Source organism: Strigops habroptila, chromosome 8 (assembly GCF_004027225.2).
Source record: "Strigops habroptila isolate Jane chromosome 8, bStrHab1.2.pri, whole genome shotgun sequence".
Classification (NCBI taxonomy): domain Eukaryota; kingdom Metazoa; phylum Chordata; class Aves; order Psittaciformes; family Psittacidae; genus Strigops; species Strigops habroptila.
The window spans coordinates 9,937,109-9,964,802 of record NC_044284.2 but is presented as its reverse complement, the minus strand read 5'-3'; the positions used below and the strand labels follow the sequence as shown (position 1 = coordinate 9,964,802).

General features: G+C 55.3%; 1 protein-coding gene and 8 non-coding genes across 9 annotated transcripts; 1 reads left to right on the top strand and 8 right to left on the bottom strand.

Annotated features, from left to right (window-relative positions):
• Positions 1 to 274: 274 nt before the first annotated feature.
• On the bottom strand, positions 275 to 393 carry LOC115612374. Its single transcript, XR_003992975.1, has one exon. It is a non-coding gene; the product is annotated as a 5S ribosomal RNA (ribosomal RNA).
• Positions 394 to 778: 385 nt separating this feature from the next.
• LOC115612373 lies at positions 779 to 897 on the bottom strand. Its single transcript, XR_003992974.1, has one exon. It is a non-coding gene; the product is annotated as a 5S ribosomal RNA (ribosomal RNA).
• A 386-nt stretch (positions 898 to 1,283) lies between these two features.
• LOC115612386 lies at positions 1,284 to 1,402 on the bottom strand. Its single transcript, XR_003992987.1, has one exon. It is a non-coding gene; the product is annotated as a 5S ribosomal RNA (ribosomal RNA).
• Positions 1,403 to 2,207: 805 nt separating this feature from the next.
• LOC115612401 lies at positions 2,208 to 2,326 on the bottom strand. Its single transcript, XR_003993000.1, has one exon. It is a non-coding gene; the product is annotated as a 5S ribosomal RNA (ribosomal RNA).
• An 805-nt stretch (positions 2,327 to 3,131) lies between these two features.
• LOC115612389 lies at positions 3,132 to 3,250 on the bottom strand. Its single transcript, XR_003992989.1, has one exon. It is a non-coding gene; the product is annotated as a 5S ribosomal RNA (ribosomal RNA).
• Positions 3,251 to 4,055: 805 nt separating this feature from the next.
• Positions 4,056 to 4,174, bottom strand: LOC115612372. The gene has a single exon (XR_003992973.1). It is a non-coding gene; the product is annotated as a 5S ribosomal RNA (ribosomal RNA).
• Positions 4,175 to 4,560: 386 nt separating this feature from the next.
• LOC115612379 lies at positions 4,561 to 4,679 on the bottom strand. Its single transcript, XR_003992980.1, has one exon. It is a non-coding gene; the product is annotated as a 5S ribosomal RNA (ribosomal RNA).
• An 805-nt stretch (positions 4,680 to 5,484) lies between these two features.
• Positions 5,485 to 5,603, bottom strand: LOC115612363. The gene has a single exon (XR_003992964.1). It is a non-coding gene; the product is annotated as a 5S ribosomal RNA (ribosomal RNA).
• A 1,959-nt stretch (positions 5,604 to 7,562) lies between these two features.
• On the top strand, positions 7,563 to 23,680 carry EFHD1 (EF-hand domain family member D1). Its single transcript, XM_030495998.1, has 4 exons — positions 7,563 to 7,969; positions 15,454 to 15,601; positions 20,798 to 20,932; positions 22,037 to 23,680. Exons 1-4 carry the CDS (start codon positions 7,665 to 7,667, stop codon positions 22,169 to 22,171), a joined length of 723 nt encoding a protein of 240 aa, XP_030351858.1. The 5' UTR covers positions 7,563 to 7,664; the 3' UTR covers positions 22,172 to 23,680.
• The last annotated feature ends 4,014 nt before the right edge of the window (positions 23,681 to 27,694 follow it).

Here is a 27,694-nt window from a genome sequence, read left to right as displayed (position 1 = left end):
AACCCCCGCCCCGACACAACCCCCCGAGCACGCACTCCCGCACACCGCTCGCCCCGACGACCCAACACAAACCCCGTCGCTTCAACGACGCCACGCTCCCTCCCGGCCGCCCCCCAAGGAGCATGGGACCGGGACCCCCGCGGAGCTGCCGCTCCGCAACACCCCAACAAGAAAATGGGAACCGCCAGGGCCCGCAGGGGCCCCTGTCGCCGCAACAGCCCAGCAAGAAAAAGGGGGCCGGCATTGCCCGCAGGCGCCCCGAGCGCCTGGCAAAAGCCTACAGCACCCGGGATTCCCAGGCGGTCTCCCATCCAAGTACTAACCGAGCCCGACCCTGCTTAGCTTCCGAGATCAGACGAGATCGGGCGTTTTCAGGGTGGTGTGGCCGTAGGCACTCTCTCTCCTGACACCACCGCACTCGCTCAGCCGAACACGCTCCAGACCCGCACTCACACCCACCGCAACAACACTCCCACACTATTGTGACGCCCGCACGCCTCGAGGCAACCCCCGCCCCGACACAACCCCCGAGCACGCACTCCCGCACACCGCTCGCCCCGACGACCCAAAACAAACCCCGTCGCTTCAACGACGCCACGCTCCCTCCCGGCCGCCCCCCAAAGAGCATGGGACCGGGACCCCCGCGGAGCTGCCGCTCCGCAACACCCCAACAAGAAAATGGGAACCGCCAGGGCCCGCAGGGGCCCCTGTCGCCGCAACAGCCCAGCAAGAAAAAGGGGGCCGGCATTGCCCGCAGGCGCCCCGAGCGCCTGGCAAAAGCCTACAGCACCCGGGATTCCCAGGCGGTCTCCCATCCAAGTACTAACCGAGCCCGACCCTGCTTAGCTTCCGAGATCAGACGAGATCGGGCGTTTTCAGGGTGGTGTGGCCGTAGGCACTCTCTCTCCTGACACCACCGCACTCGATCACCTGCACACTCTCCAGACCCGCACTCACACCCACCGCAACAACACTCCCACACTATTGTGACGCCCGCACGCCTCGAGGCAACCCCCGCCCCGACACAACCCCCGAGCACGCACTCCCGCACACCGCTCGCCCCGACGACCCAACACAAACCCCGTCGCTTCAACGACGCCACGCTCCCTCCCGGCCGCCCCCCCAAGGAGCATGGGACCGGGACCCCCGCGGAGCTGCCGCTCCGCAACACCCCAACAAGAAAATGGGAACCGCCAGGGCCCGCAGGGGCCCCTGTCGCCGCAACAGCCCAGCAAGAAAAAGGGGGCCGGCATTGCCCGCAGGCGCCCCGAGCGCCTGGCAAAAGCCTACAGCACCCGGGATTCCCAGGCGGTCTCCCATCCAAGTACTAACCGAGCCCGACCCTGCTTAGCTTCCGAGATCAGACGAGATCGGGCGTTTTCAGGGTGGTGTAGCCGTAGGCACTCTCTCTCCTGACACCACCGCACTCGCTCAGCCGAACACGCTCCCGACCCGCACTCACACCCACCGCAACAACACTCCCACACTATTGTGACGCCCGCACGCCTCGAGGCAACCCCCGCCCCGACACAACCCCCCGAGCACGCACTCCCGCACACCGCTCGCCCCGACGACCCAACACAAACCCTCCCAAACCAGACACGCCACGCTCCTTCCCTCACGCCCCCCTGCAACACACGCACGCACGCACCCCGCACACCTCACAAGCCGCAGCACCCCAAGAACAAAAACGGGGCCGGAACCATCCCCCAAAAGCCCACAGCCCCCGGCCTTCCACGGGGCCTCTCCCAGGCACGGAGGAACTCTGCTCCAAGGCAGGGCACCCGTGCAAGGACCAGTGCAGCCCAGCCCTGCTCAGCTGACCGCACAAGACGGCATCGGGCTCATTCAGGGGGGTCTTAGATCGCCCCTGCCCGGCTCCAGCCCAGCCCCACAGCCCCACCGCCTCACGGCACCGGGAAGACCCTCACGAGCACGCGCTTCCCGGCAATCCCCCCGAGCACGGAGCCCCACACAGCCCCGGTCCCGCCGCCCCGCCACAAACCCCGTCGCTTCAACGACGCCACGCTCCCTCCCGGCCGCCCCCCAAGGAGCATGGGACCGGGACCCCCGCGGAGCTGCCGCTCCGCAACACCCCAACAAGAAAATGGGAACCGCCAGGGCCCGCAGGGGCCCCTGTCGCCGCAACAGCCCAGCAAGAAAAAGGGGGCCGGCATTGCCCGCAGGCGCCCCGAGCGCCTGGCAAAAGCCTACAGCACCCGGGATTCCCAGGCGGTCTCCCATCCAAGTACTAACCGAGCCCGACCCTGCTTAGCTTCCGAGATCAGACGAGATCGGGCGTTTTCAGGGTGGTATGGCCGTAGGCACTCTCTCTCCTGACACCACCGCACTCGCTCAGCCGAACACGCTCCCGACCCGCACTCACACCCACCGCAACAACACTCCCACACTATTGTGACGCCCGCACGCCTCGAGGCAACCCCCGCCCCGACACAACCCCCCGAGCACGCACTCCCGCACACCGCTCGCCCCGACGACCCAACACAAACCCCCCCAAACCAGACACGCCACGCTCCTTCCCTCACGCCCCCCTGCAACACACGCACGCACGCACCCCGCACACCTCACAAGCCGCAGCACCCCAAGAACAAAAACGGGGCCGGAACCATCCCCCAAAAGCCCACAGCCCCCGGCCTTCCACGGGGCCTCTCCCAGGCACGGAGGAACTCTGCTCCAAGGCAGGGCACCCGTGCAAGGACCAGTGCAGCCCAGCCCTGCTCAGCTGACCGCACAAGACGGCATCGGGCTCATTCAGGGGGGTCTTAGATCGCCCCTGCCCGGCTCCAGCCCAGCCCCACAGCCCCACCGCCTCACGGCACCGGGAAGACCCTCACGAGCACGCGCTTCCCGGCAATCCCCCCGAGCACGGAGCCCCACACAGCCCCGGTCCCGCCGCCCCGCCACAAACCCCGTCGCTTCAACGACGCCACGCTCCCTCCCGGCCGCCCCCCAAGGAGCATGGGACCGGGACCCCCGCGGAGCTGCCGCTCCGCAACACCCCAACAAGAAAATGGGAACCGCCAGGGCCCGCAGGGGCCCCTGTCGCCGCAACAGCCCAGCAAGAAAAAGGGGGCCGGCATTGCCCGCAGGCGCCCCGAGCGCCTGGCAAAAGCCTACAGCACCCGGGATTCCCAGGCGGTCTCCCATCCAAGTACTAACCGAGCCCGACCCTGCTTAGCTTCCGAGATCAGACGAGATCGGGCGTTTTCAGGGTGGTATGGCCGTAGGCACTCTCTCTCCTGACACCACCGCACTCGCTCAGCCGAACACGCTCCCGACCCGCACTCACACCCACCGCAACAACACTCCCACACTATTGTGACGCCCGCACGCCTCGAGGCAACCCCCGCCCCGACACAACCCCCCGAGCACGCACTCCCGCACACCGCTCGCCCCGACGACCCAACACAAACCCCCCCAAACCAGACACGCCACGCTCCTTCCCTCACGCCCCCCTGCAACACACGCACGCACGCACCCCGCACACCTCACAAGCCGCAGCACCCCAAGAACAAAAACGGGGCCGGAACCATCCCCCAAAAGCCCACAGCCCCCGGCCTTCCACGGGGCCTCTCCCAGGCACGGAGGAACTCTGCTCCAAGGCAGGGCACCCGTGCAAGGACCAGTGCAGCCCAGCCCTGCTCAGCTGACCGCACAAGACGGCATCGGGCTCATTCAGGGGGGTCTTAGATCGCCCCTGCCCGGCTCCAGCCCAGCCCCACAGCCCCATCGCCTCACGGCACCGGGAAGACCCTCACGAGCACGCGCTTCCCGGCCATCCCCCCGAGCACGGAGCCCCACACAGCCCCGGTCCCGCCGCCCCGCCACAAACCCCGTCGCTTCAACGACGCCACGCTCCCTCCCGGCCGCCCCCCAAGGAGCATGGGACCGGGACCCCCGCGGAGCTGCCGCTCCGCAACACCCCAACAAGAAAATGGGAACCGCCAGGGCCCGCAGGGGCCCCTGTCGCCGCAACAGCCCAGCAAGAAAAAGGGGGCCGGCATTGCCCGCAGGCGCCCCGAGCGCCTGGCAAAAGCCTACAGCACCCGGGATTCCCAGGCGGTCTCCCATCCAAGTACTAACCGAGCCCGACCCTGCTTAGCTTCCGAGATCAGACGAGATCGGGCGTTTTCAGGGTGGTGTGGCCGTAGGCACTCTCTCTCCTGACACCACCGCACTCGATCACCTGCACACTCTCCAGACCCGCACTCACACCCACCGCAACAACACTCCCACACTATTGTGACGCCCGCACGCCTCGAGGCAACCCCCGCCCCGACACAACCCCCCGAGCACGCACTCCCGCACACCGCTCGCCCCGACGACACAACACAAACCCCGTCGCTTCAACGACGCCACGCTCCCTCCCGGCCGCCCCCCAAGGAGCATGGGACCGGGACCCCCGCGGAGCTGCCGCTCCGCAACACCCCAACAAGAAAATGGGAACCGCCAGGGCCCGCAGGGGCCCCTGTCGCCGCAACAGCCCAGCAAGAAAAAGGGGGCCGGCATTGCCCGCAGGCGCCCCGAGCGCCTGGCAAAAGCCTACAGCACCCGGGATTCCCAGGCGGTCTCCCATCCAAGTACTAACCGAGCCCGACCCTGCTTAGCTTCCGAGATCAGACGAGATCGGGCGTTTTCAGGGTGGTATGGCCGTAGGCACTCTCTCTCCTGACACCACCGCACTCGATCAGCCGAACACGCTCCCGACCCGCACTCACACCCACCGCAACAACACTCCCACACTATTGTGACGCCCGCACGCCTCGAGGCAACCCCCGCCCCGACACAACCCCCCGAGCACGCACTCCCGCACACCGCTCGCCCCGACGACCCAACACAAACCCCCCCAAACCAGACACGCCACGCTCCTTCCCTCACGCCCCCCTGCAACACACGCACGCACGCACCCCGCACACCTCACAAGCCGCAGCACCCCAAGAACAAAAACGGGGCCGGAACCATCCCCCAAAAGCCCACAGCCCCCGGCCTTCCACGGGGCCTCTCCCAGGCACGGAGGAACTCTGCTCCAAGGCAGGGCACCCGTGCAAGGACCAGTGCAGCCCAGCCCTGCTCAGCTGACCGCACAAGACGGCATCGGGCTCATTCAGGGGGGTCTTAGATCGCCCCTGCCCGGCTCCAGCCCAGCCCCACAGCCCCATCGCCTCACGGCACCGGGAAGACCCTCACGAGCACGCGCTTCCCGGCCATCCCCCCGAGCACGGAGCCCCACACAGCCCCGGTCCCGCCGCCCCGCCACAAACCCCGTCGCTTCAACGACGCCACGCTCCCTCCCGGCCGCCCCCCAAGGAGCATGGGACCGGGACCCCCGCGGAGCTGCCGCTCCGCAACACCCCAACAAGAAAATGGGAACCGCCAGGGCCCGCAGGGGCCCCTGTCGCCGCAACAGCCCAGCAAGAAAAAGGGGGCCGGCATTGCCCGCAGGCGCCCCGAGCGCCTGGCAAAAGCCTACAGCACCCGGGATTCCCAGGCGGTCTCCCATCCAAGTACTAACCGAGCCCGACCCTGCTTAGCTTCCGAGATCAGACGAGATCGGGCGTTTTCAGGGTGGTATGGCCGTAGGCACTCTCTCTCCTGACACCACCGCACTCGCTCAGCCGAACACGCTCCCGACCCGCACTCACACCCACCGCAACAACACTCCCACACTATTGTGACGCCCGCACGCCTCGAGGCAACCCCCGCCCCGACACAACCCCCCGAGCACGCACTCCCGCACACCGCTCGCCCCGACGACCCAACACAAACCCCCCCAAACCAGACACGCCACGCTCCTTCCCTCACGCCCCCCTGCAACACACGCACGCACGCACCCCGCACACCTCACAAGCCGCAGCACCCCAAGAACAAAAACGGGGCCGGAACCATCCCCCAAAAGCCCACAGCCCCCGGCCTTCCACGGGGCCTCTCCCAGGCACGGAGGAACTCTGCTCCAAGGCAGGGCACCCGTGCAAGGACCAGTGCAGCCCAGCCCTGCTCAGCTGACCGCACAAGACGGCATCGGGCTCATTCAGGGGGGTCTTAGATCGCCCCTGCCCGGCTCCAGCCCAGCCCCACAGCCCCACCGCCTCACGGCACCGGGAAGACCCTCACGAGCACGCGCTTCCCGGCAATCCCCCCGAGCACGGAGCCCCACACAGCCCCGGTCCCGCCCTACTTCTTTGTTATTCTCACGTCTCTGGACACCTTGCAGGCCAAAGCTCTTCTTGGCTCATGAGTCTCTAGGGTGGTCAGCGGACTGTCACAGCTCCCAGCTCTCCTCTCAATGCCCTTTGGGTGAAAGGAGGATCTCTCCACCATGGCCTTTTCTGAAGGCACAGTAGTGTGAGTATAGCACATGCTATTCCTGTTACTCTGAACCCTCGTTTTCAGGCAGTCCTGGTGTGATACACCTGCAGTGGCATTCCTGTGTCAGACAGCCTGGTGACCTTGTGGCCATGCCAACCCCTGCTGGGGCATCCTCGAGCTGCCCAGGCAGCAGGTATCAGGCAGGGTTCCTATGAACAGTCTCAGCAGTTATTTTCCGAGGAGGTTTCGTAGGAATGAGCTTGCCAAAGAGTGTCAGCTGTAGGTCACCATACTATGGTAGAGTGAGAGAGCTGCTTACTACACACCCAGCAGTGTGGAGCAGCCACGTAACAGCCGCTGGGACAGGTTCCCCACAACGCACAGGCTTGGGCACGCAGGAGCCATAAACAGGCTGCATGTCTCTGCCAGTGCTTTCCTCTCCCCCTCCTCCTCGGTGAGTAAATCGCATCAGCAGCCACCCTAAACAGCCTCATGACAGCCATAATCCCATCCCGGGGGATGCGTCCAGCCGCCCAGCAGCCGGGACAGGGACGAAAGCTCCTGGGAGGGACATGCCTGTGTCCTGCCAGGGCCTGGGGACAGCAGGGATGGTTCTGGGCACTGGCCCGGGAAGGGGAGCAGGGTGGTGGAAAAGGTTTGCCTTGTCTTCCACGCTGCCCGGAGGAGGAGGGGGAGCCCAGAGCTGAGCTGAGCTTTGTCCTGTGTTAATTTTAGCCAAAGGAGATAAGAAAGGGGAGGCGCATGGCGGGACTTAAGGGGTCCCTCTGCCCCAGCGCGCGCGGCCCTGGCCGCCGCCACCCATGCAGGCATGGAGCGGGCTGTGGGGTGCCTGGGGAGCCGGTGGGGCCCGGCCGCTCCCCCCGGCGCGGAGTCCTGCAGGCAGCGGTGAAGCCTGGGCCAGCGTACCCTGGTGTTGGGTGCAGGGGGTCCATGGGGGGGACCCTGCCCGCGAAGAGGTAACCATAGGGTTTATCTGGGGGGGGGGGCTCCCTGCTTGGGGAGGTGGGGAGATAGCCTCTGTGTGTGCGATAATGTACTCTTGAGAGCATCAGCCTGTGGGGCTGCACCCGACGGTGGGTGTACATGTGGTGGATACCCCCAGGGGCAGCGCGGCCAACCCCACACCGCGCCGCACCCGCCGACAGCCCCCACCAGCCACACGATGCTGCTGCGCCTCCTTAAGTTCCCGCCCCGTCCGGGCCTCGTCCCGCCCCGCTCCGCTCCGCCCCGTTCCCTCCAAGTGAGGGAATAAAGTTGCGGGTCGGGGCGGGCAGGCCAGGTTGGAGCGGAGCGGGCCGGGAGCGCGGCCGTGGGCCATGGCTTCGGAGGAGTTGGCGCAGAAGCTGCAGCGGCGGCTGCAGCTGGAGGAGAGCGGAGCGGCGGCGGAGGGCGAGGAGGTGGTGGCGGCGGCGGCCAAGGGCGAGGCGGCGGCCGGGGCCGAGGCGGAGCGGAGCTGCCTGACGGCCAGCGCGGGCGCGGAGCTGAGCGCCAAGCTGTGCCGGCGGCAGGACATCAACGAAGGGGCGGCGCAGCCCCGGCTTGCCGCGGTCTTCAACCCCTACACCGAGTTCAAGGAGTTCAGCCGCCGGCAGATCAAGGACATGGAGCGCATGTTCCGCCTGTGAGTGGCGCGGGAGCGGGGAGGGGGGAGAACTCGCTTGCCCGGACCCATGGGGTCGGCCGTCGGGTTTGGGGCTCTGCCTTTTCCCTCGCGGGCCCTCCCCGTGCTTTTCGCCGGGGGGACATCTGGAGAGAGGCTGTTTGCTCTTGGCTAGATATTTGCATTTCTTCGCGGTTTTGCGGTCGGGCTGGAAGAAGCTGCGGCGTGTTACCAGCGCCATCTGATCCCCACATTGTCCCTGCGCTTTTTCGGGTGGTGGTGGTGGGGGAGGTGGTTCGTGGGTTTTGCCCCCCTCCTCTCCGGACTCGGGGCTGGAGCTGAGCCCTGTGCTTAGCTCACGGCCTGGTGTTGCCTCTGGTCTACCTGGGTTTGGGACGGTGGCTGTTCGTGGTGGCACCCATATGCTGTGGGTTTGGGGGCACTCTGTGCCCCGGAGCCTCGCAGCAATGCTGGGGATCTGCCTTCAACAACTGTGACCCTGAACATCCCCTGCAGCTCTGCCTGGCAGTGCAGTAGCTCCTTCCACGGTCCCGTTTGCCAGGCTTGGTGTTCACTCCTGTGTACCCAAACAAAGCTTGTGTACAGCTTCCTCTTGCTTTCCCCTTCCTAGGGGCTAGGATGGGGATCCCCTCCTGGCAGGAAGGTTTGTATTAGCGTCAAGCTGCTGGTGCCAATGCAGAGAGCTGCTTCTGTAAACAGAAAGGCTTGGCCCTTCCTGGGACTGTGATCCTGCCCTTTTCTCTACAAGCCCCATCCTGGACCGTGCCTGGGTAGCTTTATGTGTGCTTGGGTTTCCCTCTGGCACCACAAACCCCTGTGCTCCTGGGGATCGATGTTCTCCCAGCCCCAAGGAGAGGGGTCACGCAGGCTTGGCTGCCTGGCTGGGGCTGAGCTGCTGCCTGGCATGAGGCAGGACCACAGAGAACCTACGTGAGCTTTCATGGCAAAGTGCAAAGACCTATCTCCGCTTACGGAGGTGACAGCAGCAGGGCTTGTAACTTGTTAGGTTTTTGTCTTCCTATGTGAAAGCTGCCCTGGGCACCCTGGAGGCTGGGGTCATTGCGAGGAGACCAAGAGCCTGGTTAAGAGCTCCTGGTGCTACGGGGTGTTGCTGGCCCCGTATGGGGCTTTTGCTGCAGGAGACCAGGCAGTGGGTCTTTTGAGCTCACCGGAGTTCTTTGTTGCACAGGCAGTGTTTTGTTCACAGCCGGGCGCGGGAAGGGAAGCGGGATGGGTGAGGTTGCTGTTCTGCCTGCTCCTGTGTGTCCCTTTTGACCATGGTTAAAGGGGTCCAACTCTGCGGAGCGCCGAGATGTGGCACTGTGAGGGCGGGAGGACAAACGATGCAGGCAGCTGCAGTGCCCAAAAGCTGCGGGTGAGAGCCTGGAGTGGGCAGCAGCACTGCCTCAATAGGGATAAGGAAAGGAACAGCGGTGGTTTGGGGAATAAAAAGTGGAAGAGCTGAATCGCAGCCGAATTTTTCAACAATGAGCTCATTAAACGCCAGCCTTGTAAGCGGGGAAACCTAGGCTTTGCATTTGAATGCTAATCAGACGGTCAATGTAGCTGGGAAACATTGCACGCCCTGTGAGGACTACTGCAGCTGAGTGCCGGCTGGTTGTGCCAAAAGAGAAAGAAGCTGGGCTGCTGCTCCCCTGTGCTCCCCGGACAGTCAGACAGAAAACCCCATCCTGGTTTTCCCTCTGTTACAGGCACCTGGCATTTGCAGTGGTGGAGGATCTGCTCTTTGCTCCATCTGCTGCCAGCGACCTCTTTTCAAGTCTCAGCTCACACCATGTGCTCTATGAGGAGAGGAAATGTTCCCCTTAATTCCTGCCAGTCAGAGCTTGAGTTAATGTGATTAAGGCTTTTATTCTCTGTATGGCTTATTGGGCTGGGCCGCCACAACCCAGGATCTTTCTTACTAATGGTAAAGTAAACTTTGGACAGACAGGGATGTATCTTCTCGCTGCCACAGGATGTAAGTTTCCACTATGAGACTTCCCATCCAAAAGTGTTTCTAATCAGTTTAGCCTGACTTATAAATCTATAGTTTTGACTAAATATGAGCCTGTGGGACCCAGGCACAGTATGGGCTGGGCCGAGGTGCTCCAGCCAGGAAGAGGGAGTTGCTGGTGATAGTGGCTGCTCTGGTGTTTGCCAGGGCATTCCACAGTACAGCTGATGGCTGTGACCACCCTGTGCCAGGGTGGAACCAAAGGGCTTGTCTGCACATGGGGCTTCCCAAAATCCAGTGCTTCACCCGGGTGCTCTGTGTTGCAGGTTGTACCGCATCCTTCCAAAGCAGAAATGATGCTCCTTGCTCTTGCTGCCATGGTTGGGCTCACTTTTCCTTCTCTTGTCCAAGACTCCTCTTGGCAGCATCCCCCCATTTTGGCACCATTCCCTTGGAGATGGGGTACAGGTATCTTGTAGGTGCTGGGTACAGGCAGCCTTTGGGGTGGGTATCTTTTTTCGGCAAAGGGACCAGGAAGTCTGCAGCTCAGGCTAATTATAATGTGACCTAATTAGCTGCCTATTCTAACAGTGTGTGAGGACTGTGGTAGCCATGATAACCTCCCTTCCCCAAGTCTTGCACCTCAGGAGCTCTGGAGTCTCACAGCTCCCCTTGGTGCCCTCTTGTCCAGAGAAGTGGCAGAGTGGGGTGTAAAGGCCAGGCCTGTGAGGCTGTGCCTGGCAGGAATGACCTTTCCGAGGGAGGAAAACAGCCACTGGCTTCATCTGCAGGGTGCGAGGGAGTGGAGAAATTCCAGCCTTGCTATTGCTTTTGTATCTATGGAATTCCATGCGTTGCCCACGTATCTTGAAGCGCCTTGTGCCTGGCCAGTGGGAGAGGCTGTGATGTCCCCTTGCCTCCTGGAGTTATTTGGGAGCCACTCACCTTGTCCCAAAGGACATGTCTGATGTGCTGCAGCAGGCCTGCTTGCTCCAGCACTGCCGTGCTCCCAGTGAGACCGGCTGCCTCTGGAGTCCAGTGCTTAGGGAGGTCATCCCCACAGGGACTTGGCCACCCACAACACAAAAGTTAAAGCATGTTAAGGGCATTGTCCAAATGTCTCTTAAACACTGACAGCCTTGGGGCATTGACCACCTCTCAAGGAAGCCTGTTCCAGTGCCTGACCATCCTCTTGGTAAAGAAATGCTCCCTCATGTCCAGTCTGATCCTCCCCTCAGGCAGCTTTGAATCATTCCCATGCATCCTATCACTGGATACCAAGAAGACATCACTGGATACCAAGAAGATACCTCTCCACGTAAGGTGAAACACAACGCTTGGAGGGAATAAACTATTACTTCGAAAGGATTTTGAAATATTTAAGAGGAGATTATGCTACTTCAGCTTTATTTCAAAATAGTGAAATTATTTCGAAATTGGGCCATTGCAGCATGCTGAAACTGCAGATCAAAGTACAGGTGCCCACAGCATGTGGAGCAAGCTCAGATACAGCAATTGTGAACAGGGAGGGCAGGTTTTCTTTCCAGCCTTTCTCAAGAAGCATGAATGTTTAGAAACTGCTCTTTGATCCTTAGGGATTTGGGAATTCTCATTCAACTATCCTTTTATTTCCGTTGGTGTTTTTCAGGCAGCTGGGAGGTGACTGCAGAGTCAATAGAGGTGGTGCAGTCCTTGGCATTTCCTTTCTCCTTTCCTCCTGATCCCTCTTTCTTCTATGGTGTAACCCCCAGCTACGCTGCATAACACCAGTACAATGACTGTACTTGGGCAGTAATAGTGTGTAACAGGCTGCTCTTAAGCAAGTCTGCTGAGCAGGTATTCCCTCCTTCCCCTCCAATGTCTGCTCCTGCTTTTCTTCTCCCAGCACTTCAGCAGCCCAGATGGAAGCGCGCCAGCGTGGGAATCTGGGTGCATCCTTGCTGCGGATTTTGGCAGCCGCTGCCTGTGTCTCGTCTGCTGCCAGCAGCAGTGCTGTGGCGGCGGTGCTGTGGAGCCGTGTCACACCAGTCCATGTTCCCATTCCAGCCATCGCAGGTGGGGACCTGCCATGGCACTGGCTCGCTGCTGGAGTCGCCTGCCTGCGATGTGAGACGTCTCTGCCCATTAGCATGAGAGCCCCTCTGTCCATAATGCCTGCGCATCACCCGGATGAGGCTTGGCTTGTGTCCCGGGGAGCTGTGAGCCCAAAGGAAGCAAAGCCCCAGTGTCACAGCAGGGATGGCAAGGGCTGGGAAGGCACTCAAGTGCTCCATATGCTTGCTGCACCACCCCTGGAGTACAGGATGGGATGGCTCCCCAGGATCTTTGGAGAGGGACTTCTTACACGAGCATGTAGTGATAGGACAAGGGAGAATGGTGTTAAACTGACAGAGGGTGGATCTAGATTAAACATCAGGCAGAAGTTCTTCCCTGTGAGGGTGCTGAGGGGCTGGCACAGGGTGCCCAGAGAAGCTGTGGCTGCTCCATCCTAGGCAGTGTTCAAGGCCAGGTTTGGAAGGGGCTTGGAGCAACCTGCTCTAGTGGAAGGTGTCCATGCCTGTGGCAGGGGGCTAGAACTGGATAAGCTTTAAGGGCCTTCCAATTCTAGTGATTCTACAATGCATTTAGGGACCAAACTTGCCCTGGTGCCCCCCTCCAGCACTGCCTATGGGGGCTGACCAGTGCCCATCACCAGAACAGGGCTGCTCTGTGGGCAGTGACTCTGGTGTGAATGGTATTGGGGAGCTCCGGAAAAGCAGACAGTGGGGTTTTTGGTAGGGCTGAGGTGTACCAGAAGCATCGGCTGACTAACAGGTTGCAGTCTGCGTTGTGCCCCATTGTGCCTGTGTCGGTGGGGGCTGGAGGGAATGAATTTCACCATCTCACATGCCCTATAAATACGCCTCTCCCTAAATAGCCTGGCTGCAGCGCCCGTGGCAGCCGAGTGGCTCTACCCAGGTCCTAAAATACTTGGGCTGTTTTCGGAGACGAGGGGGGTGGGGAGAGAATGCAGCAGTCTGCAGTGTGCTGCTGTTGCTCTGCTGGGGCTGGCACTGAGCATCAAGGGGGCTTCAGTGTCCCTTTGTCTGGCTGTTCCCCACTGCAAGGGGCCGGTAATCTGGTTTTGGGGTGCATCTCGGTGCCAGCGGGTGTGCTCATCAACACCCATTGTGCGGCTGGTACAGCGTGCTGCCCTGCCGCCACAGCCTGCCGCTGGCAAGTCCCCATTTCTCACAATCCTGGCTTTGTGCTGCCTCTCTGCGGGAATGATGAGCCCTGAAGCTGTGCCCCATGCTTAACCCTTTCGGGGTAGTGCATTTACCAGGGCAGGCACTGAGGGCTGCTGTTTGCCTGTGGGTAGTGTCCATAGAAGCAGGGTGAGATGAGTGTGGTAGGCAGGGATGGGCTTTCTGCCTTCCTTCTGCCTTCATCTCCATTACCCAGCGCTTTTTGAGAGGGGACGAGCAGTGTTCCGACCCTGTTTGGGCAGCCCTTGTTGGGGACCTCGGTATCATCCTGCTTCTGCACCCAGCCAAAGGGCAGCGTGAGCTTACTGGGGCCAAAAAACCCAAGCCCAGGTGCCTCCCAAGTGCCACTTTATGCTTTGCTGCTTTATCTCATCAAAAGCACTGCTGCTCCAACCACCTTGCTGTGGAGGAGCAGCTCCACACCCTTCCTCCCAAACTTAAGGAAAAAGCAAATTGACAATTAAATATTGCACTTATTATACTTCTGTGAGGTCTTGAAAGTGTGTCTCGGAGCTGGGCTGGGTGATGCTGTGGACATGTGCCTTAATTAAATGACGCCTGCCTTGCTATGATGAACCTGCTGCTTTTCTTGCCTGTGACGTCTCAGGTTTGTGACCTGGTTTCTGCTCCGACAGAGGTTTCTTTCCTAGTGCTCCAGAAAGCTGTCTGGCCCGGTGGGCTCCTGGGTTTGGGTGCACAGCATGCAAGCAGATTGGTAGCAGGGGTTGTGCACTAGCCCAGTGGTGATGTCCCTGCCATTTGGGGTCTCTTGGGCCTGGGACCTTGGAAACAAAGAGGCACAGAGAGTATAAATCATGTTTGTAGAGGCAGCGGGACTCTGGAAAGCCGTGGAGGCCGGCTCAGTTTGGGGGAAAAGCACCTTGTGCCCATGCTTGTGAAGAGAGGGTCAGAGCTTTAGGCTGCAGCCCTGCCTTGAGCTGCCCACGCCTGCAAGCAGCTCGGGGCCAGCGGCTTTGTTCATGCCTTCCTGTGCCACAGCTTCCTCTGCGGCTGCGAGGTTTCTCAGCTGGAAAGGGCTTTCTTCCAGGATAACCACAGCTGTGCAGGTTTTGGTCTGCTGCAGCCCTTATTTCTTTGGAAGAGAGCTAGCAGTCAATGAAAGACTGGGTCGTTCATTGATAATGGGTGCGAGGATTTGACTGCCTCCTGCTTCAGAGCTGTGCCAAGGGTTTCCTTTCTGAATGGCTGAAAGGATTTGACTCTGGGGTTGGGGTGGTGGCGAGGGGGCAGTGGCAGACATGCACAGGGGCTAAGCCCAGCTTGGCAGACCCTGCCCTGTCCTCCCATGCGAGCTTCCAGCTCTGCTGTACGCCGACGGCAGGCCCAGGCTGAGGGAGGGTTGTTGATAAGAGATCTGATAGCAGAGCACCCATCCTTCCAGCCTTTGGACTTTGAAACCCAGTGCTGGGTGTGAAGCACTGGCTGCTGGGTGGGCTGGATGCTTATATGCAGCAGATGGTGCATAGTCCGAGGCTGACTGTGGCAGGTCTCTGTCTCCCCATCCCTGAAGCACTCTGCTCCTTGCATGGGTGCTCTCCTCCTACAAAGAGTCCACTGGGAGTGTGGTCCCACTTCAGTTTTGCTCTTAGAGGTGGGCACTGGTTTCCTCTGCGAGCCTGGCCCTGTGATGCAGCCCACAGCGCTGGCTGGGATTGCTGTGCTCCCCCAGGACTGCTGTTCTGCTCGGCCCAGGAATACTGGATAAACAGCCACCCTGAAGCATGGTGCTCGTGTAGTACAAAACCATGTCCATTTTGTAGAGGAAAGATCTTAACGGCCAGGGGGGTGTGTGTGTGTGTTTTGCCTACAAAGAGATATATTATCTGCTTTCTGCTGGGAGGTTCTGGTTGGTCTGTGCTCCCTGTTTCTCCTCAAAACGAGCAGCAGGCCTGGCAGGAGCTGCCTCGGGCATGCCTTTGCCTCCCTGTGCTGGTGCATGGTGTAAAGCTGTGTGCGAGTAACCTTTGTGCTGGGCACACAAGTGGGCGAGATGGAAATCCCGCTGAGATAAGCCGAGTTCCTCCATGCTCCTTCTGTGTGGGTGGTTTGGTCTGAGCTCCCCCGAGCACTTCTCTCTGTGTAAGCTGTCAGCTACTTCCCTGAGCTTAATATATCTCAGTGCTGGTCACGTCCTGCAGCTTCCCCTCTCGCCTGAGCTTTGAGCCACCCCATGACTTTATCCTTTGGCACAGTTCCTCTTCTGGGAAGATGGATATGGGGATTTTGAGGGCTGACCCCCCCGCCTTTGCACCCCGCAGGTATGATTCGGGACGGGATGGGTACATTGACCTGATGGAGCTGAAGCTGATGATGGAAAAGCTGGGAGCCCCGCAGACCCACCTGGGGCTGAAGAACATGATCAAGGAGGTGGATGAAGACTTTGATGGGAAGCTCAGCTTCCGCGAGGTGAGGGCAGCTGCTGGAGCAGATGGGGATGTGGCTGTGGGTGGAGGGAGGAGGCAGCCAGGTCTGTACTCTGGCTGTAGGTAGCCCTGTCCTGTCTCTGTTTCTCCAGCTGTGGGGTGCAGTGGAGAAGCAGGTAAGCTTCCCCATGCCATGGGGAGCTCGAGGTGCAGAGCACCATCAGCATCCATCTCCACGTGGCAGTAGTGGTAGCTGATGCCAAAGCTCTCCAACCTCCCTGCTTGCTTTGGGAGCACATATGAGCCCTGCTGCAGCTGCCTGGGAGTGCTGACAGAGCTCCTTGCTGTACCTGGAGGTGGCACAACCCTTCAGTCACAAGGTCTTACTGCTGGGCTCCTGCGATACAGTGGCTCAGGCCTCATTTTAGGTGCAGGGCAAGGTCTCTGCTCATAGCAGCTGATCTCCTGTGGCACTGGAGGCTTCCTCTTCCAGTTTATACTGTGTCCCTCTCTGCATCAGGCAGTGACCAGCCATGGCAAGCTTCCTGGGGGGTGGTCACCTCTGCACCATGGAACAAATGTGGTGATTCAGCAGTTCAGTGCTGGATGCTGGCTCAGCAGGGACACACAGTGAACAGGTCTGTCACCGCTGGGCTGACACCACTGGGAGCAGCATGAACAGGCCAGGAACTGCTGCTGGGCACAGGAGGAGAGGGAGTTTGAGCAGTGACATTCATGCACTCACAGGTACCCAACTTAGCAGGAAGGGGGATCCCAGGTACTAAAACCTCACGCTGCATCATCTCCTCTTCCCAGGCTTTGGTTGCTGTCTCAGTCAGAAGTATATGTCACACTGTGGCTTTCTAGATTAACTGACATCCCCTTAGGCAGCAGGAGGGCCAGTGCTGCTTGTGTCCTGCACTGGTTGAGTACTGTGCTGCTGTCCCACCCCAAGGGATGGCTGCAATGGGGTTGTGCTCTCACCGTGGTGGTTTAGTTGTGGAGACCATGTGCAGAGCTCTCCACAGCTCAGGACATGGAGTTGTTCATTTTGGAGGTTCCGAGGCATTTGGCAGTGCCTGGGAGGGAGGATGAGCAGCCACAGCCCGTGACCAGCTGGGCTGGTTGGGGTGAGGGGTGACGGGCAGTTCACAGAGCTGATGCTCCATCTCTCCCTGCTTCCACCCCCAAAGGGTTTTGTTGCATTTCTTTCCCTACAAGAGCGCAGCAGTACAAGGCAGAGGCTGGGTTACAGGCCCCAGCTCTTAGAGAGGGGGAAAGGCATGCAAATCTGGGAAGTGAGAGCCTGTGGCTTTACATCCCTAGGCCAGCAGCTCCTCTGGGCAGGGAAGGAGATGTGCCATGTCAGAGGTGAACTGGGGGGTAGCAAAGAATCCAGCGGAGCAGGAAGAGCACCATTCCCTTGGCCCCAGGTCAGACTGTGATTGCCAAATCACTGTGTGGGCTGGAGGAGCTCTCTGTGTGCCTCCTGGGCCACCCTTCACCCTGGGTGAAGAGCTGGGGACAGCCTCTGGGCTTGCTGCAGGGGCTCCCTATTGTGACAGGTAAGTGCCTTTATCCTGAGGGCTCTGTAAGATGCTATGAGCTCCTGGCACCAGTGGCAGGGAGAGCAGCTCCTCTTCTGCTCTTGGAGCACAGCCCCCTGCACGGCCACCCATCAGCTGGCATGGTCTGCCTGTGCTTCCAGCCCTTGGCTTGCAGCACGGGGCAGCTGGTGCGGTTGTAGCTTCTTGCCAGATGCAAAATGACGGTCAAGTAACCCCCAGCTTGAGCAGCACATGGTTTGGAATGAGGGAGCATCGCTGGCAGAGCTCTGGGCACAAATTACATAGCAGCTTTGGCATGTACCCAGAACTCCTTCTGCAAGGAGCAGGGTGCTGCTTGCTTTATTGCAGATGTGCTGTGTCCAGCTGCTGAGTTAGGGTAGAGGACTGGCAGGGAGGCAGGTTTTCCAGTGGGTGAGGAGGTCTGAACTAGCCTGTAGCCCTGTCCCCCTCTGCTTCCTGTTAGTGGTGACAAACAAGCATGTGGAGGGTGATGAAGCTGACTTGGGGCTCTCTGACAACACAAGTCAAAACCCTGGTTTAAATGAGTGTCTGAACTCAGCAGGGTTGAACTCAAGTGCTGGAGGGCTCCTGTCTGCCTCTCCACAGAATAACAAGTCCTGACATACCTGCCTGAAGATGTGCTTCTTATGACCTGGGCAGAGAATTGGTAAGGACCTCTTTCACTTGCAATAGGTCACCTTTTGCTGCTGCTTTGAGTAGTGTCATGTCCTCTCATTCCAGGTAAGCTGTTGCCTGGGAAGCAGGCTTGCATGGATCTGACTTGCTGCTGACAAAATGCTGGCCCCAGTAGGAAAGCTGCCTTCTACCACTGACCTTTGAGCATCCATCAATACATCAACAATTAACTGCATAATTGCAGCAAAGGAATTTAGGCTTAAAAAGATGAGTACAGTGTGTGGAGGAAACATCTCTGACCACCTGGTTCCGTCATTACCACAGGAAACCAGAGTTAATTGCTATAATAGTAATGTCTAATTGTGGCCGCTATCTAGAACCCTCAAAAATCCACCCGATGTCCACCACGCCCACATCAGCTTAAATGCTGACCCATATCATGTTTGCTGGCAGGGCTGGTGCAAACCACAGCCTCGGGTGGCACTGCTTTCCTGGCAAGCTGTTGCAAGGCTGCTGCTGCCAGTCAATCCTGTGCCTTCCCTCGCATCCCTGAGGCCAGCATGGAGCCTGGTGGGGCTGCATAACTGCAGCATCGCTCTGAGACCTGGCAATGGAGGGTAGGTCTTGGATCATGAAGAGTGTGAGCACATACATCTCTTATGGGGTTAGGGTGGTGGAAAGTGTGTCATGTTGTCCTCCTTGAGAGCACAGCTTTTAAAGGTACCGACATTATTCACTTTTCTTCCTCTATTGCCATTTTCCTGAGGCTTAGCTGCAGGTGATGGGTCCTGGGCGCAGCAAGAGTGTGAAACAGGCTGGGAATGGAAGCTGAATGCAGATTGCTCGTGGTCTCTAAATAGTAAGGACTGATGCCTTGAGGGCAAATAACTGGTGAGGTGAGCTGCCGGTGATGTGCTGGTGTAAGGATTGCTCCTGTGGAAACCAGCATGATGCCTCACAGCCCATCTTGCTGGGTGCTTGGGGTTGACGTTATGCTGTGTGTGCCCCAAATGGTGATTCAGCCCCTGGTTTCCTTTAGCTCAGCCCGCATTTCATGGCTGTGGCAGCCCGTATTCCACCACTGGAGGATCACTGCCCTATCTTCTAGTTTCAGGATGATTCATGCACAGTTGTACTCATGACTGGGTGTTTCCAGTCCCTCCTGGGCAACAGCTGTAGCAGACCTCAGGATTGTGCTGCCTCCGCTGTTCTTTTCCAATGCCAGGAAGTGGGACTCGCAGGGTGGAGCAGAAACTGTGAGGAGGAGCCATGACTAATGCCAAGCCTGGCTGCCAGCCCTGCGAGTCCCCTGCCTGGTGGCGGAGGAGGAGAGGAACTAGCCTGAGCCCAGTGGAACTGAGCAGAAGGAGAGGGTATCTTGGGCAGGATTTGGTTTCTTTCTGAGCAGGATGTTCAGCAGAGCATCGTCTAATTTCTTACATGTGTTTGGAGGGGGGGAAGTTCCCTCCCCAACCACAGCCTGCTTTCTGGCTGCTCTGTGCTGAGCACACACAGGTTATGAGGCAGCAAGCAAAGCCTGGTGACGCTCCCTCTGTGAGAGGCAGCCAGCGTTGCTGTCATCTCCACACCCTTCCCCATGGGAGGCCTTTGCATCTCCACCAGCTTCTGCGAGCAACTTAGAATCATAGAATGACAGAATGGTTTGGGCTGGAAAGGACCTTAAGATCATCCAGTTCCAACCCCCTGCCATGGGCAGGGACACCTCACACTAGACCAAGTTGCTCAAGGCCCCGTCCAATCTTGAACACTGCCGGAGATGGGGCAGCCACTTCTCTGGGAAGCCTGCGCCAGGGCCTCACCCTTCTCACAGGGAAGAATTTCTTCCTTATATCTAACTTAAATCTCTCCTGTTTAAGTTTAAACCCATCACCCCTTGTCCTATCGCTACAGTCTCTGATGAAACCCTCTCCAGCATCCTTCTAGCAGGCAAGCAGATGCTGGGACTCTGCTGCCCTCCGCTGGGACAGCTCAGGCTCTCTGTAGGAAGAGGCCTGGCAGCCTGAGGAGCACAGCACTAGAGGTGTTTGATGTGCCTGTGCAGTTTCAGGATTTATGGGCAGCCCTGTGTGGTATGTGCAGCCCTCTGCCCTGGACTGAACCAGTGTGGCTTTGTGCTCCCTTTGAACCTGGGTGACTTGTCCCAGTCTCTGTTCTTTCCACACTGTTCCAAGGATTGAGAAACCTCGGGTGGCCAAAAAGAGCTGGCAGTTATAGGACCTCTCAAATAATGCATAGAACATCCACATCTTAACCTGGAGTTCAGTTAGCAGGTAGAAGGTGGTGCAGAGGTCTTTATTTTTAAGCAGGCAGATTTTTGCATCCTTTCTGTAAAATAAAGTGTGCTTTCCTTGTTTGTTTTCCTGTGCAATTCACGTGCCAATATGCACTCTGTTGTAGTGACTCTGGATTAGTTAAATGTCTGTGGTCCAGTGCAGAACAGAGATGTTGCTCTGTGCACAGTTGTTCAAGGCACTCTATCACAAGGGCATGCACATGCTTGGGCTGCTGTGCTCTCTAACAGGAGTGCACTGGTGCCTCTGTTTAGGGAGCCTGGGGTTCAGCTGTGAGCCAAGGCCATTTTTGTCCTGCTTTCTTTGTCATGGGATGTGATTTGAGTCCCCAGAACACTGGGGAAGCTGGTGAGGAGCTTGTGAATACATCAGTAGGGTGTGAGGACATAACGAAGTGTATCTGAGCCTACCATATGGTTGTACCATGCAGGTGGTCTCCTTCCTCTGGCCATGTTGCAGCCCTGGCTCAGGAGGAGCTGTGCTTCACCAGGGCTCTGCTCCCCAGGAAACCCTATTTTCCTATGAGATTCCTACCCCTTTTAGTCTAATAGGGCTGTGTACTAAAGCTAGGTACAAGTTCCATGGCACTGCTGGGTTTATATAGACCTGGTTTCCTTTGCTCAGAAATGTAAATTCCAGCCCCATGCAGGTGAACGTCTGTGCTCTTTGCATTTCGTTTGAGCTTCACTGAAGAGCTTGGATGTTTTCTCTCTGTATTGCTAGTTCCTGCTGATTTTCCATAAAGCTGCAGCTGGGGAACTCGAGGAGGACAGCGGCCTGTTGACTCTTGCGAAGCTTTCGGAGATAGATGTCTCCATTGAGGGAGTCAAAGGAGCCAAGAACTTCTTTGAAGCTAAGGTATGGTGTGGCACAGAGGAACATGAAAAAGCTTTGTACGCAGGCCGCAACTGTCGCCGAGACACTGACCTTGCTTGTTTTTGAACAGAAGATACTGCCTAGTATTTCTTCCTAGCTACAAGGATGTATATTTCATGCCTCCCACCCCAACCTCAGCCATAGCTTTTCCCTTCAAACTTTCTATTTGTCTATCTACATGCTGCTTCTGCAAATCAGTCAACACTAGAACGGCTTAATTCACCACCTCTGCTTTGGGTCTTACAGGGCCAGCCACAGGGACTGGCCAACCTGTGTCCCTGTGGCTGGGAGCTCTATGGGAAAAGCTGGCTGACTGCTTTTAAAGACAAAAGTATCCTGGAAACTAATGCAGTAGGGACAGAGTTTCCCATCTTGCAAAACCCTCCCTCAACCAGAACACTCTGGGTTCAGTGGTGAATGGAGTGTTTTGGAGTATAAGATTTCAGACATCTCTTTCTCGAGCAGCTCTCTAACCTTTGGAATCAGAATTATTCTACAGGGTCCTGGGGTTGGCAGAAAGAGCTTTGCACCATTCAAAGCTGACAAAGCACCCTTTTTGAAAGCTCTCTTGGAGAGAAAATAATCCTGCTTGTTTATACAAGAAGTTTTTTTCCCAAGAGCATAACACAGCTCTTGCACAGCAGATGTACTGAGATGAAAGCTGGAAAAATAGCCAGCAAATAAACAATGTCTCTTTGATCTGCAGATTATCCGTGGTGTAGTATGATGTTCTCAGATTTGGCTGTCATTCAGAACTGTCTCCTGCAGTAGTTTCTCCCACTGTACACTCACAGCTTATGCTATGCTGTCTGCCTACAGAAAGAATGAATGTATGTGACCCAGTACTGACAGCATTGTTTTGGTCACTTGTTAGTGACTTACTAGTGAACGACCTTTCTTTTGTTGATGTTAAAGTCAAGCAAGCTAACAGGTACTGGATGTAAATACCCAAGCACTGCAGGGTAGTTAACACAGAGCACTGGGTGGCACAGCAAACAGTTCTCCATTGCTCATCTGGGAGTAGTTTAGGCTCTGGCTCTCCCTCTGCAAGGCTTGACAGGCTTTTATTTTCTCTCTCTCATAAAGGTTCAAGCCCTCTCTTCAGCCAGTAAGTTTGAAGCAGAGATAAAAGCTGAGCAGGATGAACGAAAGCGGGAAGAGGAGGAAAGGAAACACCGCCGAGCCGCTTTCAGGGAGTTAAAGTCTGCATTTACTCAGTAACCGACCAGCCAATATGCACTCTGAGATTGCACATGACTTGGTACGTTTCCCAGATCAGGGCTCTACCTGGAGCGAACTGCCTGGATCCTGCCTAAAACTCGTTACAGCTTTGTTAGCTTTCCTCTCCTGAAGATCCTCCTGAGTTTAAGGGCACAGTTCTTGCAGTTACTATGCATTCATAACAAGGTGAATCCTAAGAGCTGTGCACATGCTGTTTTGCTCTGAACTGTCAGGAGCACATCACCCTGAAGCAGAAACAGCAGGTAGCAAATCATGGGTGAGCATTGACAAGTGTCATGCTTGCCTACTTTATTCTTTCCTTCTTTTCTATACATTCTTTTTCTCTTAACACAATATTAATTCCTTGCTTGCAGGCAAGTAGTGAGGTCTTGTGTAAATCAGGGTGTACAAATTACAGCTTGACTTCCTGTATGTTTGTACTGCTGTTGGGTGTTGTCACCCTTTTCTTTCTCAAAGCCCTGTGCCACAGGCACTGTGAAAACACTGTGAAGAGAGAAAGAGAGTTACTAGGGATGTGGATCAAATTAATTACCATTTCCTGTAGTAGTTTCTGCCACCCAGCATGTTGGAGAGTCTTCCAGTTTTTCTTCTCTGAAGTGCCATAGTAACAAATCTTTCAGTAAGAGGCAAGAATTCCCAAGACTTTGAAGGGAGGAAGCTGGCTCTGTCTTAAATGAGGAATAGAAAACTGAGTTGCCTGACCATGTATCTTCTTTCACATTCCATCACATTTAGTGTACTGTACGACTTCACTGTATTTTCCAGCCTTTAGGCAGCTGTATCTGTTTTTAAGTGGTATTACCAGCTGGACAATGCAATCGGATGGCACACTGGGGTTTTCTATTTGGAAATCCTGAATCATGAAGGTGACATTGTGATTTCATTAGAGCCATGACATACCACCAGCCCAGCATACTGAGCAATCTCTGCTCGAGAAGGAAAGAGCAGCAAGGTGAGCACATTTAGCTGAACTGAATTCAGAGGGCTTGCACTATACTATTAGCCATTTTCTTCTGCAGACACAGGAAACTTGCCCACAAATGTTAAAATGCCCACTGCTTGTCCAGGTACATACACTGTAGGTCATGGCAGGGGAGCTGTATTCCCTCAGAGACCTCTCTTGAAACATGGATTTGCTCAAATTCTGCCTCTGCTAGTGCCCCAGTTTGTGCTTCTTTTCTTTCCAGAATGAAACTCACCAGTCGTGTTTTCATTTGTCTGTTCTGCTTCCTAAACTGTGAGCACTAAACTGTGAGCATGGAATAACAAATAGAAAAAACCTCTACTCTTTAATGTCAGGTGAAAGAATTGCTAAACAATTAAACTGTGTATATATATCTTCACAGATTATATTTTATAAATCACGCTTTTTTAGCTAAATATTTATAATTAAATGTTTTTATACTTTACAACAAAGCAGATAATTTCATCTTTCAATTATTTCTCCTGTTGCTGAAATGTACAAATAAAGCATTGTTATCTCCTGTCTTGTCTGTGGCTTATTTTAGGTCCCTGAATATACCGTTTTGTTCACAAATTACAGTAGTGATCCCCAAAACTCGGTATCTTGACTTGGATGAATGAGGGAAGTATGCTCAGACAGATGTTCAATAGCACTTCCCCTTCTGTGCAGCAGTTCTGGTGTAAAAAGCCCTAATGTTTGCAATTCCTCAGAAAGGGACATGGCTGTGTAAATATTTGAAATACTGTCTGCTGCTAAATGCTGACATCTGAAGGTTTTCAGCCTTCCATTATCTCAAAATAGCCACTGTCTCAGCCCTGGTAGTGCCCCAGCTGGGATCTGGGCAGGTTGCTTCAGCTGCGTTTCCCTTCGCATTTCCTCCTCCTGCATTTATAGAAAGGGGGGGAGAGGAGGAATAGATGGACATCTGAAAATGGGTCCAAGCATCTTGTTCCTACTGTTGCTGATGCGCTAAGCTTCACTGGCATCGTCAGTTTGGGAGAGGGAGGGTGTGCTCGGGAGGAGGTTTAACAATGCATCGTTTCAGGTATGGTCCAGTGGTGAAATGGAAGATGTAAATATTTTATCCGTGTGACTCCTGCTCTGTTGCGGTGTCAGCAGTTGATGCTGTGTGTCTGTGAGCCCTTGGGTCTTGGAGGTGAGTGAACATCAGGGTGAAGGCTCCTTAGTCTCTGCTTTCCCAGGAAAACTGCAACACTGCAGCTTCTGATTTTCCTCTTTCCCCTCCACAGCATAGCAAGCACTGCTGACTCGTGCTGCTTTGCACGTGCAGCTGCGTGAGGAGCCTGGGGCAGCAGCACGAGAGGGTGGGAAAAGGGCTCCTAGTGGGTTTATTTCTATAGATGCCAGTCAACTCCAGCTGACCAACCTCGATAAGGAAGCGAGCAGTGTGTCTGTGGTAGTTCAGTTCAAATAGGTGCTGTTAGCTGGGGCCTTCATTCAGTGCAGTGAACAGTAAGCGCTTTTGGGTGTGCGTTCATTTTGAAGTTGCAGCAACGTGTGTTTTGAAGTTAGCTTTGCAAAAATTGACATTGGGAAATTGATTGCATTCTAAATTGCTCTGTTTCGCTGGCAAGCATTGGATTGAATAATAATGTCATTAGGTTATGCAAAAGTACTAAAAAAATTGTTTAGTGAAACCTCCTATCTAATACCACTGCCTGACAATACTTAATTGTATTTACCTATAATTAGCATTCTACAGTCCTTGATCCTCTGTCTTTTTATGCTTAATGCCACCACAGGTGGTTCTTAAAGGTCCCGGCAATCCCAACTCTCTTTACTGATACCTGCTGGTACATCAGTACTGGTCTGGCACTCCTGACATGCCCCAAGTGGCTCTAAGTAGAGAAGGTTGATGAAAAGCCTCTTGTGCTTTTGGGTCTTTCCCTGAAGGGACAAAGACTTGCCTCAAGTCACTCATCTGCTAGAATGGGAACTCCAGATAGTCCTTGATCCCTGGAGGGTTTTTGTTTAAAGTTTCCCAGAGTAGATGTACAGTAGAGGAGTCACTAGCACTTCAGCCAGCACTGAGGATGGCTTTGGCCTGTGTGGATACACAGATCACAGTGTGTTTCTCAATGACGCTTCTGTCACAGCCATTGTTATTGGCTTCAGGGGACAGTGTTTGCTGCCTAAAAATCACAGTGCAAACACAGTCAAGAGAGAAAGGGAAACAGTATGATCAGGTTCTTCCTGGCTTAGGGTTCAGGGTTTATCTGGGAGGATTAAGGTGACCAAATCATATTTTAACATTATGGGAGCGTCCAAATAAATTCCTTCCAAGACGGATTGGAGTAACTGAAGTGCTTTATTGTTGCCTTTCAAACTCAGCTTGTCACATGTGGGAAAGACATCTTAAAATAATTGTGTGTTGCAGAGCTAGCAGTGTGTTTGTGGTAGTCTGTCTTTTAAGCTATCCAAGGTGACGGATGTGTTGAAGTGACTGACTTGAAAAAACTACAGTTGGATGTTCACCTGCCTGCCTTGTCTGTTGCTTTTATTATTTTTAGGGATGTGCCAAAGAGGACATGGGAAAAGGGGCTGTTGGGAAGACACTGACTCTTCTCAGACAAAATCCCTGATATTTTGACAGACCGGGGAGCCACTTTTCCTAATAATGGATGCTGCATCTTTTTGGCTGCTTTATGCCATTGTTTACCAATTCAAGGCTGTGCTCTGTGTTTGTAGCTCCACTACTATACTGAAGGAGGCAAGCAAGGGTCGGTGAAAACAATGGGTCAATAAGGAAGTTTTTAGTTTGTTAGGGGTGCCACTTACCTGCATGTGGAGTTTTAACAGTGGGGATGAATTGGCACGGAAAGCCAGGGCTCTGAAGTACATCATGCCCTCAGTATCCAGGCTAGCTGCTGGGGTGATTTCATGCCCACACAGTATCAGCTGAAGTCCTGTAATTGAAACATGTAGGTTTTTACCCACACGGGTACAATCTTGAATTTTCATGACAGTCTCCCTGTTCTGTTTCAATGAGTGTTGTGGAAGATTTAAGATACATCTGCTATTACCAAATCCCCAAAATTCATCTGAGTTTCCTTAAGGCACTTTACAAAAATGCCAAGTTCTGCAAATGAAGCATGCTTCAGACACTCTCTTCTTGATTTCGTCTGAATAATACAATGTTTGTGCTAACTGGGATAAAAAGTTTTCCACAAGTGCTAAACTGCTCCCATCTCAGTTAAAGCTTGTTTAGAACATGTGAAAATACTTTTTAGTCCTCAGACTCATGTTTGGTAAGTAGAATAACAAGGAGCAGCCATTTCTGCAGTGAAATTAGAAGTTCTTACTGACAGCTTGAAATGCAGGGCTGCCTCTCTCCCTCCCCACACTGTTATTAGTTATTGGCTCAAGCTGTGTGACAACAGGCAGGGGGATCAAATGCAGCTTAATCAGAGACCAGCCTTTTGCTAAAGGGAGCTTTGCCTTTACATGCCAGCCTCCCTAAAAGAAGAATTCAATTTTCAGACTTTCGGGTGAAGTACTCCTATGTTGTTCTAAGCTAAAAATAAGCCCCAAGAATTACAGGCTTTCAACCCATTAGCTCAGAAGAATCACTTGTGTTCACTGTTGCATCAGTTTTGGCTGGTGTTCGGTGCACAATGACAAGTATTTATTCACCTAGAAGCAGAAGGAGAAAGCTACATGGATTGTGGCTGAAATCACCATTGGAGTGAAATAGTTTCAGCTGAAAATGGTTGTACCTTCAATAGTGCGTAACAGCCAGGAGTAGTTTTTTAGGCTGAAGGAACCACATGGGGCTATTCTGCATCATGGACTAATATGGGTTTGAGGACTAAAAATAAAACAGTATTTTTAGCCAAAAAATAAATCATTGAGCTCGCCATTTTTCCCATCAGGAAACTCGGAGTCAAAATATGTCCACCTCATGCCCTTTCCCTGTCAGTGTCAGCATCCTCCCTGGCTGTATCCCGCAGCAGCCTACCAGAGCAGGGGGTGAGAGTGGGGCTGACCCCCTCAGCACCCAGGATGCCGAATGTGCTTAAAACAGGGCCACTTCCCAGAGGTAAGGCAGCTCCCTGTGGACTTGCAGCGCCACCAGTAAAGCTGAGTTATTACCTACACGTAAGCTAATGGGAGAGAAATGGTAAGGCTGCGGGTGAGAGGTTATATCTTGAGAAAGATATCCACTGTATGGAAAAGGGCTTGGAGTATTATGAGTGTTTGCTTAAAACTTTAAAAAATGTTTATATCTCTGGGTGTGGATAATTATGAAACTTCCTGCGCATGTACCAAAGACATTGCAGCCAACCCTGGAAGAACTGAAGTTACGAAGTGCTATGCTTCTATACAGTGCATCGGCACCGGGACCAGTAAGCAACATTGCTAAAGGCCTTTGAAGGAAATTCCATACAAGCTTTCCTTCATCACTGTAATGGGGTCAAAATTCGTGACCAAATGGGAAACAATTTGAGACATTTTTATAGTGATACCAAAGTTCTGCCATGGCTTTTATGGAGCAGAGTGTGAAAAGCATGATGTCT

What these genes read in the sequence shown, in the direction of transcription:
- EFHD1 (XM_030495998.1), top strand. Translation starts at nt 7,665, where the DNA reads ATGGCTTCGGAGGAGTTGGCGCAGAAGCTGCAGCGGCGGCTGCAGCTG. An exon ending in ATGGAGCGCATGTTCCGCCT is followed by an intron (nt 7,970 to 15,453) that starts GTGAGTGGCGCG and finishes TGCACCCCGCAG; the next exon opens with GTATGATTCGGGACGGGATG. An exon ending in AGAACTTCTTTGAAGCTAAG is followed by an intron (nt 20,933 to 22,036) that starts GTATGGTGTGGC and finishes TCTCTCATAAAG; the next exon opens with GTTCAAGCCCTCTCTTCAGC.